This window comes from Passer domesticus, chromosome 1 (assembly GCF_036417665.1).
Source record: "Passer domesticus isolate bPasDom1 chromosome 1, bPasDom1.hap1, whole genome shotgun sequence".
Lineage (NCBI taxonomy): Eukaryota > Metazoa > Chordata > Aves > Passeriformes > Passeridae > Passer > Passer domesticus.
In genome coordinates, this window is record NC_087474.1 from 27,546,175 (window position 1) to 27,565,356 (window position 19,182).

Consider the following 19,182-nt stretch of genomic DNA (forward strand, 5'->3'; position numbering starts at 1 on the left):
TCTGTAAAACTGAAAATTAGTATTCTATTGCAACCCAGAAGATAAAATCAAGATAAACATAATCTGAAGTGCTACCAAAGATGTCCCTGGAATAAATCTTTAGACAGACCTATGTTAAAAAATTAGAAATCTTGACAGAAATACTTAATACATCATTATTTAAAATATCAATCTACCTAAGACTGAAATTTCACCTCCATACCTTCAAAGAATTTCTGTGAAGTAGTTGCAGAATGTCAGAGCTTGTAAATACATACAGGAACCCATCTTGTAAGCCAACACAGGGTCATATTGTCTGCCCTGTATGAAGAAATCCTATTGGGCTCACAGTAAATAAAGACTTTATTTCACTGGCCATTGCAGTAAAAAAATACAGCGCAGGTTGTTACCTTTGGGTTTTTCCCCTCTCAGGATACATATTATGTCTTCCATGTAGAGCTAAACTAGATTATTTTTAGCTGTGTTTGATTAGGCTGTATTATGCAGTGAAACCAAAAAAATCCCCTACACATAATGAAGCCAATTTTAATGGAATTTTCATCTAGAAAGAGTTGTTAGCTAACAGATGGAATATCAGCTTAAAGCCACATTTAAAAGCACACTTAACTACCCTTTATTATTTGTCTCTGGTGAGTCAATGTACATCACCTGTGACTTAGGAGACACAGTTTGTGTATACCACATTTGCATTAAAGGCATAAATTAATAACCAACATCTTAGGCAACTGCTCTTACCTTTGCAATTCTAGCCACAATTTTCATTTTTACCTGCTGGAGTTGTCACCCTGGTAGCAGGACAGCATAATCATCGTCCAAGTCCCTTGGATGAGCCTATACTGTTCAGGTGCTCTGCTTCCTTTAAATAAACATTCACCATTTAACAAACAGAGAAGCAAAACCTCAAGCTGCCTGGCACAACGCAACTTGTACTTTACTTAAGCAGCACAGATGGAGAAGGTGACTCTTAACCAGGGGGTTACAGCTGGGACTGTCTTATTTCAAGCAAGCACTGTAGCTCTCAGTCTAGCAGCAACTGCAAGAGAGGCAAAGTTCTCTTTCTGTCATGAAGGAAGGTTCTTATTTTTTTCACATCAGGGAAACTACTTTCTGCTCATCACTATCTGCCAGCAATCTTTACTAGTTACATACTTTTTCCTCCTTCCAGGAAGCAGGATACTTTGCTCTCATGGGCAATCTAGAATTTCAGAAGGTTAAGAACTATAACTGATAGTTACTGACTTTCCTTAAGTATTATCTGATACAGTTAAAAGTAAACCTCCTGTGACTTGTGGGTAAGATATATCCAGCCATAAAAATTGTTCAATATTCTGTGATATTATACACAGGACATTATCATTAGTCTGTAAAATAAGATAATCAGTCTAAAATATTGGAGGTTACTTAATTTTAATGTACAAGACAGTACCTCAGTTAATGAAACAAGATCTGAAGTCATTGGTTTTATAGTAAACTCTGTCTCGCTGCACTTTTTAGCTTACAACTGTAAAGATCAAATGCATATCTTTGGAAAAAAAGTGAAAAATATAAAAACTCAAATCAGGATTTCAGTGATACAGTCTGACATTGCCAGGCAACAGGTCTGTGCTTATTTCCAAATCTAAATTCTTGAACAACAGAACAAAATAATATTCAGAGTCAGATATGTCAGAGTGCTTTCAAAAAAACCCCAAAACCATAAAAGTAATTAATTCTACAAAAACTGGATAGCAATTAGTCTGCAGTGGCATTAATACTTTGCTTCATGCTTCTGAACAGACTTCCATGATGAAAATCCCTTCTCTACATCCTTTTAAAAGGGATTGCAGCTCCAGAAGCTCTCACAGACTTCTTACTGTGCATCAAAATCTTGGCACAGAAACTGAATATACCCTTTTCCAAGCTACAGGTTTTACTGTGCTACTAGTTCAGAGCATTAAATGGCCATACTTATGGTTTTATTACTTAAATTTACATTGTCAAAGAGTTTTCTAGCGTAAGTGTACACCACATGCAACTTTACTTCACAGAGAAGTGTTATGAAGAAAGTAGGCAATATACTATACAGGTCTCAGAAAAAACAAATAAATAATACAAAAAACAAAGCAGCATTTAAGACTTCAAGTAAGAGACATGGCTGAAAAGCACTTTCCTCTTACTCTATCAGCTTCTCCCGTTCCCTTTTTATTAAAATACTAAACCATGAGCATTAAGTAGCTCTTAATTTAGCTTTATAATAAAAATGGAAATCCTTCTTAACCAAGAGTATAGTTTTGTTGAAATCTGTACCCTTGATTATTTTATAAGGTGAAGGAGCAAAGTTAAGTCAAGAAAGGCAAGGAAAAAAGGAGTCAAATCAGAAAGAGAAACAAGAGAAGTCCTAAGAAGCCAGGGGAAGGAAAAGATGAGTGTGCCTTACAGCAAGAACAAATTTCTAAGTTAAAAATTAATCTCAAAGACTTCCTTAACTAGACACAGCTAAAATACATTTTGTAAGGAATAAGAAGCTGGTATAATAGGGAACTAGGGAACAGTATCTTATGATCCAGTGTACTCAACCAGTGCATACATTTTATCCAATACTTCTGCCACATCTCCATTTTATAATGGAGCATGCTTCCAGAATGGCAGAGCTAGTGCCAACTCAGATGGCTCTGGAAGTACAAGAAAAACAGCCACAGTGATATTGCCTTATCCTTTAGTAGTTTAAATCCACCCTAAACATCAGGAGAACATGTGGTCTTGTGCTTCATGCAGACCTTGCAGGGCCATCCAGCTTAGAAGTAGCTCATTACACAGGTCAACTGTGACTGTCCACAAATCATTTTGAGAAACTGTCAGATTTAGTGAAGGTTCAGAGTAGCCCTGACAGGCATCTTCTTCCTGTATCTCTAAGCAGTGCTGTCTTCGGCAGTGTTTGCTGCGTCTAATATGTCTCTCTGACAGGGACTGTTCTGCACCATGCCTATATTCCCTCATTCTACAATTTTAGTGTCATTGGGCATTGTAGGTTGTTAAGCAAACTACCCAGTCTGACCATTCATGAGACTCTCTGGCAGTCACATTCCCAACACCAGCTACTGTCACTGCTGGGACCAAAGCCCCTTCAGAAAGGGTGGATCCAGCAAGCTGACAGGTGCCTACTTCTCTCCATACCCCACACACAGGTGGTCACACCAGGTTTCCTCACCAGCTGAGCTTTACATTTCCCTTAGCAGAGACTCAGATGCCTCATTCTATAATGCAATTTATTCACAGTACAGTAACAGAGAAACAACTGAGGTTGGTTCCTCCGAGGACGCCTGGGCTTTCGTACCCTTTCAGTTCAGGCACATAAAAATCTTTTCCTCCTGAATTTTGTCTACTACTGTCTATTGTTTTGTCTGGCTCCCAGTGTCCACTCACCTAGATAGCACCACAGCTCTTCATGGCAGTTCATGGTTTATTGTCTCCTGCTGCTGCTCTCCTATTCCAGATTTCAAAAAAGCACTTAGGAATCCCTCATTCTGGCATGCAGCTGCTAGTGCACAACACATAAACCACCACCTTTGCAGCAGAGGTGTCCAGGTTCCAGGATACTTATTTTGCTTATGTGACTAAAGTAGTGGATAAATATTTTTAGTAATTTGAGCAACATAGTAAAAACTCAGAATTTCCCCAGACTTTAAATAATGCAAAATTGCATCACCTCATGAAAGAGTCAAATTCTAAACTCTTTACTTGTTATCTGTGCTTCTGCTCTAGTAGTGTACCATGGACTTTGAATTTTCCTTGTAGTCCTGCTCCTATTTTATTTTTTAGTCACTAAAACAGTTTCTGAATAAGAGAGTGTATCTGATTGTTCCTTGTCAGAAGGGGAACTTGAGTTCCAACTCCCTCTGCCTGGCTGACTGCCCTATGATGCCAGTGGAAAACCAGTCCCATGGCTGCAATGTCCTCCTGGCTGCTGTGCAGCTCTCCTGCTGCAAGGCTCTTTTGGATAAGCCATACTTTAGTCAATCCACTCAGGTTTCATTTGGAAAGCTCAGAAAAACTTATCAATTAAATTTATGTTCCCAAATAATTTCCAGTAAGGATTTACACTACAATTCCCTGAGAAATCAAAGCAGCTAAACATATTGAAGATTTCATTCAGTGTGAATAGTCAGCTGCCTCGTATCAGCAAGAAGAACATATTTCTTTGATTAACACTTTTTTCTTTCTTTGAACATCAACAAAATCTTGATAAAAACCCTAGATTGACAATTTAACACAGCCTTCAAGGCTCTACTATCAAAATCCAAAACACTTAGGAAGCTTCTGCTACTTCTGCTGTTACTATAGTTATTAATACATCACCATAAGTATAAGAAAAATCCAAGAAGAATTTTAGCTCATAAAAAAAAATCAATTCTGCCCTTGTTTTTTTTTATATATTGTGAACACAGATATGCTAACCACAGAGAAAGTTCTCCAGCTGGCCATTATACTCCCAAATCACAAAGTTACTGTTCCAAAGAGCATTCGATGCCTTTAGACATCTTCATAATTGGCTCAGAAATAGCATGCTGCAAGAAAGGTTAGCAGACCTTGCTGTCCCTCATATGGACAAATCTTTATTAAAAACAGTGTAACTGAAAGGTTCTCAAGAATCAGGAAACCATATTACTTGCAGCTGTTCCCTAAGTCTAATTTGAACCAAAAAAAATAAAAGGAAAAAAAAAAGAAAAAATGGCGAAACTAGCAACTTTTTCCTCATACTATTAAATTAAACTCCTAGGTAGCTTCTACCACATCCACCTGTGTCACATGGATTCAAATGACACTCTGGTCCTGAATTTTAACTCATCTGGGAAAAAAAAAACCAACCTAAGTTCATTATTATTTTTAAAATTAATATTAATTTATCAACTTAAGGAACAGTATTAATTTTTGCCATAACTAAGCTGATTTACAGGGGTTGAAATTGGATTTAACTCAGAACTTTGCAATCTTAATAAATTCCAAGTAACCACCAGACAACAGTTTTTATGTCCAATGATTTTCTCCTTTTCCTATTGTGGTCCATTTTATGCCATGGCATGCAAACATAAGAGAAACATCAAGCTCATTCTCACAATCCCTGATCAGTAATGAATTCAGAATTAACTAAGTAACTCCTAACTAATTAAGTAACCCCTGATCTTTAAAACTGAGAAACAATACCAAAATGACACTGTTCCCCACATGTTTCTTTGCCCATCTTGTATCCTGTTTTGGCAGTTTCCCCATGAAGTACTCCTTTAAAAGTACTCCATAAAGTACTGGAAGGAGGCAGGGGTATAGTGATCCCTTAGCCAACAATCTGCAATGTGCCTTGTTGATCTGAACACTTTTACCCAAACCAAAGCTGAACATTAGAGAGCACTCAAGACAGCGCATATATATATACAATGTGTATTTCTGAAAGGACAAATAGACGGCTAATTGAACATAAAGTATTTCTCTTTTAGCAATCTGCCAAATTTTTTAAAATTCCTACAATATCTCTGTGTGACAAAGGGAAGAGTTGAGAGTAAGATCTTAGTGTCAATGTCAATGGTGAGAGAGAAAATTGCCATCCATTAATATTCTACTTCAGAAGCAGTTGTAGATCAATAGTTGCCAATCGTTCAGCAATAGAATTTTAAGAGAAGCCAGACAGGAATTCCTTCAGTGCCCTGACAGCACACAGAAATATCCTAAAATGAGTAAGCCCATCTTAGGAATGGCAAGAACAGAAGAAATTATATGATTTATGTTCAAAGGCATAAATTACCAAAATAGTATTCCCAAATCACTTCTGTAAGGCAGTCTATGAAGTATCATGAGGGAAAGACAGACAACAGAACTTTAAACCACCTTTATCCCTTACACATACTTGGCTTCAATAGCAGTAGTGTCAAAAATCAGAAAAAGCAACAGCCAATCCCAATAAATCACCAAGTCAGCCAATACATTTTCTCAGATGTTTTTTGGTTTGTGCATTTTTCTAAAAATGTAATTTAAAACATACACATACATAGACAAAGATACTGAAAAAAAAATCAATATTTTGGCTATCATTACATAAAAAATATATAAAAAAGGAAAACACAAATATGAAAGAATAGAAAATATAAGTTTGGTTATATCAATGCTAAAGACATCTTCAATAGTATGACAAATATCTCTCAATTTTGATTATATAATTGTGTCATTATCAGGTGAAATAAAAAGAAGCAGTAATTAATATTATTTTACAAGTAAAACCAAGCTCCAAAATTATTCTGAAGACAATGACAGCAACAATGCAGTTATAACAAAGGCAGTATTGTACAGCTGCATCTATCATTCAATTTTCATAGAAATGCATTATATTAATTTCTCTATTATATTTAAAACAAACATTTTCAAAATATTTTCTTTGGAAAAATATACCCTATGTCAATAAAATGAAGATATAAATCAGAAGAGAGTAAGAACTTTAACTGAGAGAGATCTGCTTGACTGATCTTCTTTTTCAAGACACACAAATTACACTTTACTTCATATTAGAAATTTGGAAATACCTCTAGCTTTGCCCATTTCTTAGAAAGGGCTACGTAACCTATTGCAATAAAAATGAGGCACTTGGAATCAGATCAGAAAACAGTCAGATTACTTAAATGAAAACACATAGGAATGGGCCAGGCAAACTACATTCAAATGGGATAAAGAGTGACATGGAAAATGTTATCTGAAATGATGGAGATGTTGACAGAGGTTCTTTATTTGATACATTAAGCACTTCAAATTACAATCAATGAAGATAAGAACTTTGATTACTTAATCAGGAACTGACATATTGGTTGAAAGCATTACTTTTAAGGTAATCTATTAAAAAATGAATTTTGAAGAGTAGTTCTAAGATAGGGTTAGGAGGACTGGCTAAATTACTCAATATTTTCTTTACAATTAACTAAGTTTGTCTAATATGATATAAACCAACTAGCAACTGCAGAGTGTAGAATTGAAACCTGGACTATATTAGTTCACAAGATTCAGGATCTGATGCAAATCTAGGACCCAATTTCTTGTGAGTTAAAGAACAAGAGAAGTAAAAGCACATGCTGTATATTCTGTCAGAATGTGGTGTACTAAAGGAGTATCTGGGTTTTCCTCATTATCTATGGGAACTGTAGCAGGGGCTTAATTACCGGAATTAAAGGATTAAAAAAGCACCATAAAGCACCCACAGTTCAGACTAAAGGTTTTCATGTTTCTGATTAAATTTTAATTTCTTTTTACTAAAGAGTAATGTGTTTATGTTTAATAAATAGGAAGTGTAAAAATTATCCCTTAACAATTCATTTCATTGCTTTTAATTGATTGGATATTGTCAATCATATTATATGTAAGTGTGTTGTGGCCACTTAGCAATCTTGACTGGATTTTGAAAGAAGGTTTTGTTGGGTTTGTGACATATATTAGAAAGAGCTGCTGCTTAACTGTTTATAAAACCTAGCATCTGTTGTAAACATGAATTATAGCCATATCAAACATATGTAAAGATTAGCCCTTTACTTCTGAGATTTGAAAATTAATTCATTCAAAATGAAGCTTGAAGCTGCAAATCCATGTTAATGTTCATTAGTTCTGATTATAAGCCCTCTCAAAAAAAAAAAAACAAACCAGTATTTGATAAAACCCAATTTTATTACAATACTTTATTTAGCATGTTCATGAAAAAACAAGGAAAATAACCTTATTGATTGGTATAGAATTACTTGACCATACTTCATCAACACAGAACAAAGAGCAGGGAGTAGTTTATGAGTTTTGTTACAGTTTTTTCATATCTACTATAGACTCCTCTCACATCTGAATTTACAACAATTTAAAGAAGTTAGAAAACTTATTTCTATCATTGTGTTTTTCACTGTTATTTCAAATGGCATGACTATACTATGGAAGAGACCAAGAATTAATTCCTATAGAGTTACATTTGCCTTTAAGATATTGTAATAAAAGGCAATAGCTTTAATTAATTAAAGAATGCGTAAAACATCCACTAGGCACTTCAATACATAGAAAAGGTTCAGTGACCTGCTCTCAGTAAGGAAACATCATCAGCCATAAAATTTTTAACCAGCCTGATGCAAGTTGAAGAAAATTAGATTTTACTGACCTTGGGCTGTAGTGTATGGATAGGCCTTTTGTCAATCAACAGTTTGTTACTTCCACAACGCATGCTGGGCCAATCCCTCTGTATGATTCTGCTCCATAAACAGTCCTGTCTCCTAAAAATGCTATCATTTTAACCCTTTAACATTAACCCCAATACACTTTACTTAACAATTTCTAAAGAAACTTTTTTTAAAAAGCTGGGTATCACTGCTTATCTCATACACATATCACTTTCTTTAAAGAAAAAAAAGACAACATTCCCATATCTTGTAAGATTATATATGCCAGGCATTTGTTTTTAAAGGTACAGAATGGCAATCCTCTCAAATGGAAGTGCCCAACATGCCTGAGCTCAATTTAGTCCTGCAGTAGTGAATTTGATAGCTGCAGGCCCTGAGAATAAAAATATAAATTCACTGCTCTGCTTATGGTCTATACAGCACACTGCTTTCAGAGATGTACTTTGAAATCCCAGGGGATGCCTAGGACATAGGGATTCCTGCTTAACATACATTTTATACATCACACTGCCTCTAGTCTTCATGACTCTAAACCTAAGGTTCCCCAGCCACCCAGACAGCTGCTATAGAAAAATATTTAAGAGAGTAAGAAGTCTCTCAAACACAGGGCCTCAGCCCATTAGCACTTTCTAGAGAAATGATAAAAGCATGAAATCTTGTATCAGAGAGAGATGCAGATACTGCAGATGCAAACTTCTGTGATTTTGCTCTGTAGACAGCAGACACAGATAGGCTAAACCAGCTTTATGCTCCAACCATCTTCCTTTCTCCCAACTCAAGCACACATTATGTGTTTCAGGTATTATTTCCAAAGGTAGGCTACTACATGTTTGAGTCTGAAAAAAGAGTATGCTAGTTGTTTTTTTTATTTCTTTCTCTCTTATAAGCATTATAACCAAGAGCTAGGCAAAGTATGTTGTCTAACTATGAGCCATCTCTCACCTGTGGGAAAATATTTTGTGCTCTATTGCAAATATTTTCACCTTGCTTTGCTTCTTCTGATGCCTACAGTTGTAATGCTGCCTGAGTTCAGAGGTACTGTTCCCTGGAGCCTTATCCTTTTTTGAAAAGGAACCATAGGTTCAGTGGGACAGGTAACAGATGTCTGCAATCTGGTCTCTCCATGGGGCCAGTGACTTCTTTTTAAATATTTCCATATTGGTCACAACCAGGAAGGGAGGAGTGGTTGAAGGAGAGGCTGAAGTGTCTGCAATTAAAGTTAGGAATTTTGTGCTGATGCTTAGCATATTTACTGAAAAGATGCAGTTGTTATTCAATCCAAGAGACTCCATCATCCAAACTGAAAAACTGCAAGAATAATGAAAATATCAAACCACTTTAGTTCTACCCAAAATGAAACACTTTGACTGCTCAATTCTAAGCTAAAGTAAGTCAACTTAAAACAAAGCTGAGTACAACTGAGAGTAAACAATTTAATTTACCCCATCATAACTGATTTTGCTCTTTCTTTAAACTGATTTTTTTTCACTTTCAGTCACAAAACTTGAACTTGCCTTCAATTACAGTATTCAAGTGGAATGATTCTGTTCTGGCTTTTTTGCTGCCAGGAAGGACTAGACATCTCTTACAATAAACCTTTGAATACAGCAACAGTGTAGGCATGACAGGATTTTTTTTTCGATGTAAGTAAAGATATGATGCTGTAACTACATTGTATAGTGCAGTACCCAAGTCAGGACATCCAGAATAATGCTGAAGATTCAATGATCTGCCATTTCTCCTACCTTACTGTGGCCTTTCCTTATTCTCCTGGAGAACACCTGCACAAGGTTAATCAGTACTTTCTATTATTTAGAAACTTTATTAGAGATTAAATGTATAGGTATCAGCGCAAAAGAAAAGCATAATTAAACAAGTTGAAAGGGAAGCTCAAAAGTATATTGTCAGGAATATGATATAAATGAAGTTATTAGGAACTTTTTCTACTCTGGGTTTTCTTCATAAAAAATGGAAATAGATTGACATTTGGAAACTTCAAAGACAATGTACTTAATACTGTAAATATAATTTATAAATCCTACTTTAGTTTATTGAGAATAAGAAATATCTTTTATGCTATGGGATGCCAAAGTCAAATTAGTATGCCTAATTGAACGGAATATGATTTTAGAAAAGCTAACACCAACTTGAATTATTTTTTTGTTGAAAGTATTCTTTGTTTCCTTGTGTATATTCCAGTCACATAACTCATACATCTGTTATTCCCAGCATCAAGCCTATGATGTTTACACAGTTCTCCCTGTAGGGCATTTTGGCCAAACTGAATCATTATTTCAACAGAATGTCCTAGTTTAATGATACTTCTGCTTGAAATACTGCCTTTTGCAAGTTTTATCCCCACTGGCACTAACTCAGCCCTTCCACACTTAGACTGGAAAATCTGACCCTATTCTTAAGCAGAAGATGCTGGGAAGGAAACTGATTTCTTCCAGCACAAGGTTGTGAGCACTTCAGACCTGTAGAGTGGGTAATGTGACAGCTGAGATTTTGGGGTTTATGAACCTTATAAACACCTTTATAAGGTTTATAAATCTTAATGCAATGTCAATCCTGGTTTCTGATATAGTGTGCTAATGATCAAAAGATATAATTAAAATGGCAGATTAAGATTCACTATTTTGACAAGCTCAGGATGCTACTACTGTGTTCTCAGTTCCATTCTTTACTATTTGACCACCACCAGAATTCTTCTCCTCTAGACCTGGGTTCTGGAACAAGTAATGTGTATTTCAAAAATCACTGGCAGACATTTATGCTGAGCCTTATTTGGAAAACCATATGCAGCCATTCTGTATCACAGCTTACTAGTATAACATTTTCAAGATATTAAGGCATGTATAAACTAATTTTTCATTGAAAATTAAGCTTGTGAAAACAGAATACCCTTTTCACAAAGGAACTTGATTTAAATTTCTTAGGAAACTCAAATAACTGGGTGCTTCATTACAAAGGAAACAATTGCTAATGCGGATTTTTAATGCAAGAATATTTATACATACTTAAACTCAGATTTTCCAAAGACTTATGTCTAACTATCTCTAGACAATTTAGAAATCTAAAACTAAATTGATTACTTTTTATTTTTAGTAAGTCAGTAATACTAAATGCTGGTGTCCAAAATCGGTGAATGCTCTGGAATTTCAAAATATGACACAGTTTCCAAGGACTAGTGACCTAGTTCCAAAGAATGCCACAACATTGGCTAGTAGTCATTAAAAAAAGCCTTTCTAAGTCTTGAAATATTCTGTCATCTTCTGTCATTTTGAGAAGATAAACAAGTACAAGAAGATTTTGCTTCTACACAAGTAGAATGTGTCAGTTTTCCTATTAGTTTGCCCTATTTACACATAAACCTTGGGATCAGAGTGGCAAGGAATATCCTCAGGAATCTGAGGATCATTAACAGGATTTAATGTGAAAGATTCTCTAACTCCAAACTTTACCTAACTTACTTTACTGAAGCAAATGCAACACCTGTGTACTTCAAAAGAATTCTGCATATAATATAAACTTAAAGTTTCTCTTCAGTAAGGAAAATTTTTGCACATTCATTTTTCAGAGTAGAACCTCAATGGAAGGACTTGCTCTAACGATAGCTGTGAAAGTTAAAATTTTGGAAAATTAGGCAAGAGGAAACTAACATAAAAGCAAAAAAGAATCATTTTTTTAAAATTACAAGAGATATGCCCATATGACAGTACAGGATTTTCAAATGAGTAATGTAGGGTTTTCAAAGGAGCAGGTGCTGTTAACTATGGAGCCCACTATGAATCAGATTTGAGTTGGACTTGCTGAGCCTAAATAATTTAGATTGCATAGAAAATTCTACATTCTGGTGAATTAAGATTTGAGGCTTAGCAGATAACCAAAAAAGGGGTTTCTTTTCATACCCTCCAGGAAAATGCTGCTGCAACATGTTATCGACTTATTTTGACACACAAATAAGTGGTAATGAAAAAAGTATTTGTGAACGAACATCATCTGGAAAACTCTACTGAACAAACATAGAAAACCCTTTTTTTTCCCCTCGCTATACAAAAAACCCCCACATTTTAAAATATCAGTTTCTATTATGCTTTGCTCAAGTCTTTATACTGTTTTTTAGAAAGGCATAACCTTTCTGAATAATTTTATAGACAATGTTCGCTTTTTCAAGCTTTTCAATATCGCAGTACCAAAGTACGTAGGGACTGGGACTATATATTTTTGTAACTGATTTCCTTAAGATAATGTTAGAAATATCAGGTTCCTTAAAATATAGATGAATTTCAAGGTGAGTCTGCTAGCAGATGTTATTAATGGCATATGATTTATTGTGACATGAAATCTGATCTGAAACTCATGTTATTAGCCAAGCTTTTTATAAATTATAATTGCGAACTGCTGAAAATATGCAGAAAGACCACTGATAAACTAGCTTCATCTTCAGGGCCTACAATATCGTCGTTTGCTAAAAGTCCACTATCTCTAGTCCTGTGGGAGGGTACAATACATTGGGATGCATAGAACAGGCTTGAGTTCAGGTCTTATCATAGTGTAATTCCTTCAGAATGAGAAGCACCAGAGCTAGGAAAAGGAGGTCACAGAAAACAACTATGTACAGATATGTACTATGTGACTTAAAAAGAAACAGATATTTGGGTTCACTGTATGTCATTGTATAGATGCTAAGCAAATTGAGTATTTGAGAAAACGAGGCCCCCATTCTGACTATTAGCTATAAAACATGTACTTTTAACAAAAAATAAAACCAACCAAACAGTAAGCAAGATAATTTTCAAACATATTTAAACATCATTCTGTACAGCTCTTAGATGAGAAAACAAACATCATATTTTATCATCCCAAGGTCTATGAAAATTTGCATCTACAGGAGACTTTCCAGGTCACCCTGATGGAAAACTAAATACTGTATGCTGAGGTTCACAGTGACAAAACATTTGTTTTAATAATTATTTCTAGACATTCCCAGTTTATTCCAAATAATGTTGTATCTTACTCTTCTCTCTCAATGTGTCTTTAAATGTTAATTAAAGTTTCTGAAATGTTGCTTTTACCCACCACAACTTACTTGCTAAATTACCTAAATAAGAAAAAAACATAAACATTGCATTATGAATGTTATCTACTCAACAAACCAGATATTGAATTTACAGTAAATGTAATGCATTTTTAATCTCCAGAAAAGCTCTGCAATAGCACTGAAGATTCAGAGAGCAACACAAGAAACAGATGCAAAGTCTCATCCTGACTTTTTTTTATAGAAGCAATGTTTAATGATAAAAGCAGTTCTGTGTAAAATGGCATTCACTTGCCCTTACTAAGAGTATGTATGGAAGAGCCCCCTGTCAATGTACCAGTGCGAGTGTGGGAATGAAACATAAGGATCACCATCTGCAGCTGTCTACGAAGTGTTCTTCAGTGCCTAATGGCAAAGTGTCAGTTCAGGGATTCTCACAAACACAATGTTTCATCTTGTCCATACTAGTCTTAAAAGGCAAACATTTCACCTCTGAGAAGAGTTTATTTATATTGCTCTTCATTTCAGTTGAAATACCAGATATCAAAAAGTTACACTACAAGTAGTCAGGAATATGCTTAATATAAAATGAACCAATTTCCTCTCTTTTATAAGAATCAATATTTTAGAAGATGTGTGAAACTTAACCCCTCACAGAACATATCTCAATAACATGGAAAAATACTTTTATATGCATATATTTTTCAATTCTTACCTACTGTTGAACTTCTCTGGATGTTTTTCTCTCATGATATGGAATCTGTGGGCAATTGAAGCATCCTAACAGGACAAAAAAAAAAAAAGCACCATAAATCTTTTGTGACAGGAAAATTGCAAAACACAAGACTCAACCTGTACACAATGTATAAGGTTTGTAAGGTGTTTTGTGAACTATCATTTTCAACAACAGCAATACTCTTATAACTTAGAAAGCTTACAGGTATACATTGTTCCCAGAATGTGAAGTATCTGAACTTAATAATTGATTACTCTTGTTGCAGTCTCCATTCTTTTTACAAATCAGACATGATAATTTTGTGTAGTGAAAATGTCTTCAAATTTTGTACAGCGAATAATATCCAGATATGGTGAAGGATTACTGTAAGAACTCTGATATAGTTCTGTCTTCCAAAAATACCAAATAAACTATTTGAAATCCAATTCTTTAGTAAAAGTGAGAGACAGATTCAGCAAAGTTACTTTATATGCGATACAAGTTGATATTTCATAAGGCATTCAATAGCTTTCTGAAAAACTGGGTAGAAAATAGGAATAATTGCTAGAAGACACCCCCCCCCCCCATTTGCTGTGTCAGGATGTGAAATCATGTGGGGAAATACTGCTTAATATAAAAAAAGATCATTTTTAATTAAATAAATTGTATCAATATTTTTAAATTAAGTAAATTATGTTAATAATATAATCAAATAACGTGTATGTGAAATGAAATAGCCATATGAAATACTTGTAAGTGTATAACATTTAGAAAATAATCAACCTATTGTGCTGGTGGGAGTTGTTGAAAATAGAGTATTGGGAACTGATGTGCTAGAATCTGTTTCCAAAGCATTTTTTTCTACCTTCTTTGGAGGCATGAAGAGAATTTTTTCCTCAATCCAGATAATGTAATTTTTATTTCTCATACTGATTGCTAAAACTTTACAAACTGTGAATTAATCTTTAATTTTTCAATGTATGTATTAAATGCATTGTGAAAGTATGAAATCTACCAACTCTTGAGTCTTGCAGTAGATAGCAAACACAGACAAATCCATTTGCATCATGTCTTTGTAGTTATGTCTTAAAATTCTGGATATATATGAATGTAAATGTGAGAAGAGTTAGTCCAGTTAGGAAGAGATTTCAATGAATTCCAGTTTCCATGCAAATAGCATTTGATAAAAACTACAAATAAAACTGTCACTATAACCAACTACCAACCATCATACATATATGAACTTCCCCGCCTATTATTTACCAACTTCAAAGTCTTTGGAACTATAAAGACTAAAAATTTGAGAGAAATGTTAAATTCAGTATAACCCTACATCTAGCAACATTTTAAATTATCTTCCACCAATGAGAATTAGAACTTGGAGGAAAAGCCCCCCAAATTAAATACTTAAATAATTTATTAATGATTCCAAACATGAATAAAACTTTTCTTCAAAATAATTTTTATTTAAACAAAGCAACGTTAATCTATTTCACAAATAAGCAAGCATTTAATGCAGATATAAAGGTACACAACTAATATAAACCATGGCTTCAACATTTTGTGTTTTAAAAAGTTTTGTATTTACTAGAATCTTAAGCAGGGCACACACCAGAGAACTGACTGGTCCAACCTTCAAAGTTTGGTTTACTAACTTACGGGTGCTTTGAAAAGATAAATGTTGAACTTTAATACCATTAAATTCAAAGGTAAAATTGTTCAGATAGATTGACAACATATAAATAAACTTTTAAAATTATGAATAAAAAGCAATGCATAATTCATAAAATTTTAGACACGCTATCTACTTAAGGGAATAACACAGTATAGAATTTTTAGGCAAAGCTTCTGATCACTGATGAAATAAAATCTGTTAGTAGCAACATTAAATGTATTGACTCCATCAAGGTTCTCAGTTTTTTATAATGAACTTGTTATGTAGTTTCTAAAGATGTACACAATTTGGTGCTTTATGCACATCACATAATTATTCATGTATTTTTCTATTATATTTAAGAATGGATTTGCCATTTATCATTTCACTATTCTGCAAGGAAATGACAGCATAATTCCCAAGGGAATGGTGTTAGTCAACAAATGCCTTATTGTTCTGTCCTGTCATCCAAAATGTCACCTGAAACTTTCAGGGCTGCATTCTCAAACTGCACTCATTTTAATTTAAATGTATTTTTATGTGCAATTTTATAAGGCAAATATCCACAAGTATCCAGGTGATCCCACAGTTCTTGGAGACGGATGAAATAAAGCTGACAGTAAACCCTGAGACAGCACACTTCTAAACAATGGCTGCTAGCTGAACTAAAATAATAACTCTGTTAACTTTAGAAAGACCCATCATTCATACTTTATCCCACATTAGATGCGCCAGCATTAGAAAAGTATATTTGTTAGCTAGTTTCATATGAAAAAGAAATGAAAGGACTACTGTAGTTAACTGTTCATTTTCTACACACTGAAGCATAAGACAGACACAAGACAAAATGAATAAAAGAGTAGAAGCATTTTTGACAGAAACTAGGAAACACTAATCAAGAACTAACTGTCTAATGAATGAAATGAAAAGGCTAATGTGCTTACTCACGCAGAACAAACGCAAGGCACAAACAAGCTAGGGATCAATGCCCACTGCAGATGGCAAACAGGCAGTTGTTTCCATGCAAGGTTGATTTGATCAAAATTTTCCCCTCCCTGAACATTTTCTGACTCCAAAATGAATCAACTGACTTAATGAACAGAGAGGTAAAAAAAGTAATACACCCAGCTAATTTTGACAGGCACAGCACAACCCAGACACACATCAGGTCAATTTCACAAAAAAAAAAATTGCTGAAGAGCTACTTTTAATGATGGAAACTGTAAACCAGAAAAGTAACTACACACAGATAAGCTTAAAAGTAGGGGAGCTGCTACGGCTTCCTTCAGCTCATACTGTCCATTTTGAATCCAAAGTAGAGTCCTTAGATTCCCCAGCATCAGGGATCTCTTCTCAATCATAACTCTCCACTTTAAGGAAATCTGAAACCAGCACATGCTGGCTGTGCATTTGGACAAACAAACCTCTGGTTTAGGGGAAAAAATATAAGAGAGGAAAAAACCCCAAAAACAACACCCAAGAAACTGCACTGGATTTTCTGTTTTTCAAGTGTCTGTATTCTTGTACTTGTTAAGACAGTACCACACTGACTGGTACAAGCAAATTAAAAGCAATGGGAAGAATTTAAAGTAATAGGAACTTGACAGTGAGTAGGAACATAAGTACTGTCTCCTAAGAGCTCCTGGAATTACCAGATACCATCCCTGAATCCTGAGGAACAACCATTAGAAGTTTCCTGGCTGAGGAGAGCAAAGAGTCTTTAATTGTGAGATTTTTGGCTACATTTGTAACACAATTGATTTTAGCAGACTTCATTCAGTCATTTCAAGTAGGGGCATCTAGCCCAACTTGTTTATACACACAACTGTTGTTGGACCAATGGAGAAATTATTTTTTTGTATCAAAAGCTATACTAAAATCACCTAATTAATGATACAGAAACAGAGTAATGGTATGGTAAACCAAATATAGTTTGCAAAATATGCTGATCCTTCCTGGTACCTGATATTGCAAATGGTCAGGAAAATATGAGAAATTATTTTTTGTATTTTACTGTAAAACTGTGAATGTGAAAAAGAAAACCCAGGATTCAGCAAAGCAAACTCACATGCTTCATGATATTATTAAGAGAAGAGGATTTTTAAAGAATAATCATTTGACAGTCAGATACTGGTATATAATTAATATATCTCAGATTTACACATTAATTTTTATTAGTAAACTGATTTGCATTCTGGCCTGAAATACAATTTTCCAGCATTACTATATCTGAATTTAAATATTTTCCAGTTTTACAAGTAACACACCATAAGTAAATGCAAAGTTACCTAAAAATGCCAAAAATTTTATTATTATTAATAATAATCTGAGGAGAAACAATGTTGTCAAGCCTTTTCCAAGATGAAAGGAGGAGTGAGATCTTATGGCATACTTTAATATGAAACTATCTCCTTTCCCTTCATCCACATTTCAGTCACAGAGCTCATTTTATACCTCTAATTGTAATATTTTTCACCAAACTATCCAAGAATTAAGATTTTTTTCCCAGGAGCAGTTTTGCATCAAAATCAATGTTGGGCACAAAGTAATGCTGAATACAGTGCATTTACAGCATAGCCAACCAGCCAATTAGGCAATTTTGTGTTTCTGAGACTATTATATGAATACTTGAGTTGTACAGTACTATTCTAAAATTCTGCATTTCTTTTTTAATACATACAATATTTTTAGTCATTCAGATGTCATATGACAATAGCCTACATGATAATTTTTCTTAACTAAATTCATAGAACCAATCAAATCTGAAAGAAACTGCCACATTGTGTGCACTTTTGTATGCCTTTCTTCTTTAGACCGTTTCCTACTATAGCATTTAGAAACAAGAGATAAAAAAATGGGTATTTGAAGAACAGAAAATGAAGTTTATGTCAGTTTAAATTCTACAAAAGTGTACAGACTCTTAAAAAAATGTATCTTTACATCAAAAAAGTATTCAATCAGGACATTTATGCGATGGGCATGCAGACATACACACATATATGCACCCTTACATTTGAACCTGTTCAGGCTCTGAAGCAGCTGGGCTATCCTTATACCTCACTCAGGTTTGTTTTAAATCCTGACAGTGAAGATAAGATAGAGAACAGACAAAGCATATCTGAATCTACTCCTAGGAAATGGAAAAAATATTTTAATTGAACTAGGACATTTCTCAAAGTGACCTGCCAAGAAGAAAAGAAGCTTAAGTTGCTACACCTCTTTAATACCTTATGATTGACTTACACACATATATATTCATCTTTTTAATGGGTATTAGCATTACCGGAAAGCAATCTGAAGCAGTCTTTTCAGAGGAGTAACCTTATACATTGTGAATAACCTTATAGAAAGATTAATGCATTTAATATATGTCTGTCTATAAGTTTGCTGTGATTAAAATTTCCATTAAATAATAATTTTTATGCTGCTGAACAAACAAATGACCAGTGTGCATCTTCTTTGGATACAAATGGTCTGATTATTTTTTTTTCCTAAGATGCTTCTTTAATTAAGGCTTAATGGATCCACAAGGCTAGGAAGCTTAAGGGATAATTCAGCAACTTGTAATCTTTGGATCAGAATGCAAATCTAACCTGAGCAACCAGTTAGC

General features: G+C 34.4%; 1 protein-coding gene and 1 long non-coding RNA gene across 12 annotated transcripts in view; one reads left to right on the plus strand and one right to left on the minus strand.

Annotated features, from left to right (window-relative positions):
• Positions 1-19,182, minus strand: part of DGKB (diacylglycerol kinase beta) — a 332,462-nt gene that overhangs the window by 121,683 nt on the left and 191,597 nt on the right. For 8 of the 9 annotated variants that reach the window (XM_064411308.1, XM_064411310.1, XM_064411314.1 and 5 more), the window contains one exon: positions 13,919-13,983. In XM_064411308.1, coding sequence (XP_064267378.1) covers positions 13,919-13,983 — 65 coding nt within the window. Of the gene's footprint in view, positions 1-7,878; positions 9,471-13,918; positions 13,984-19,182 lie in introns of those variants that run through there. The other variant, XM_064411321.1, reaches the window with a different exon arrangement.
• The window catches only part of LOC135295545 (uncharacterized), a 46,151-nt gene that overhangs the window by 9,818 nt on the left and 17,151 nt on the right, over positions 1-19,182 (plus strand). The gene's annotated exons all lie outside the window — the stretch shown is intronic.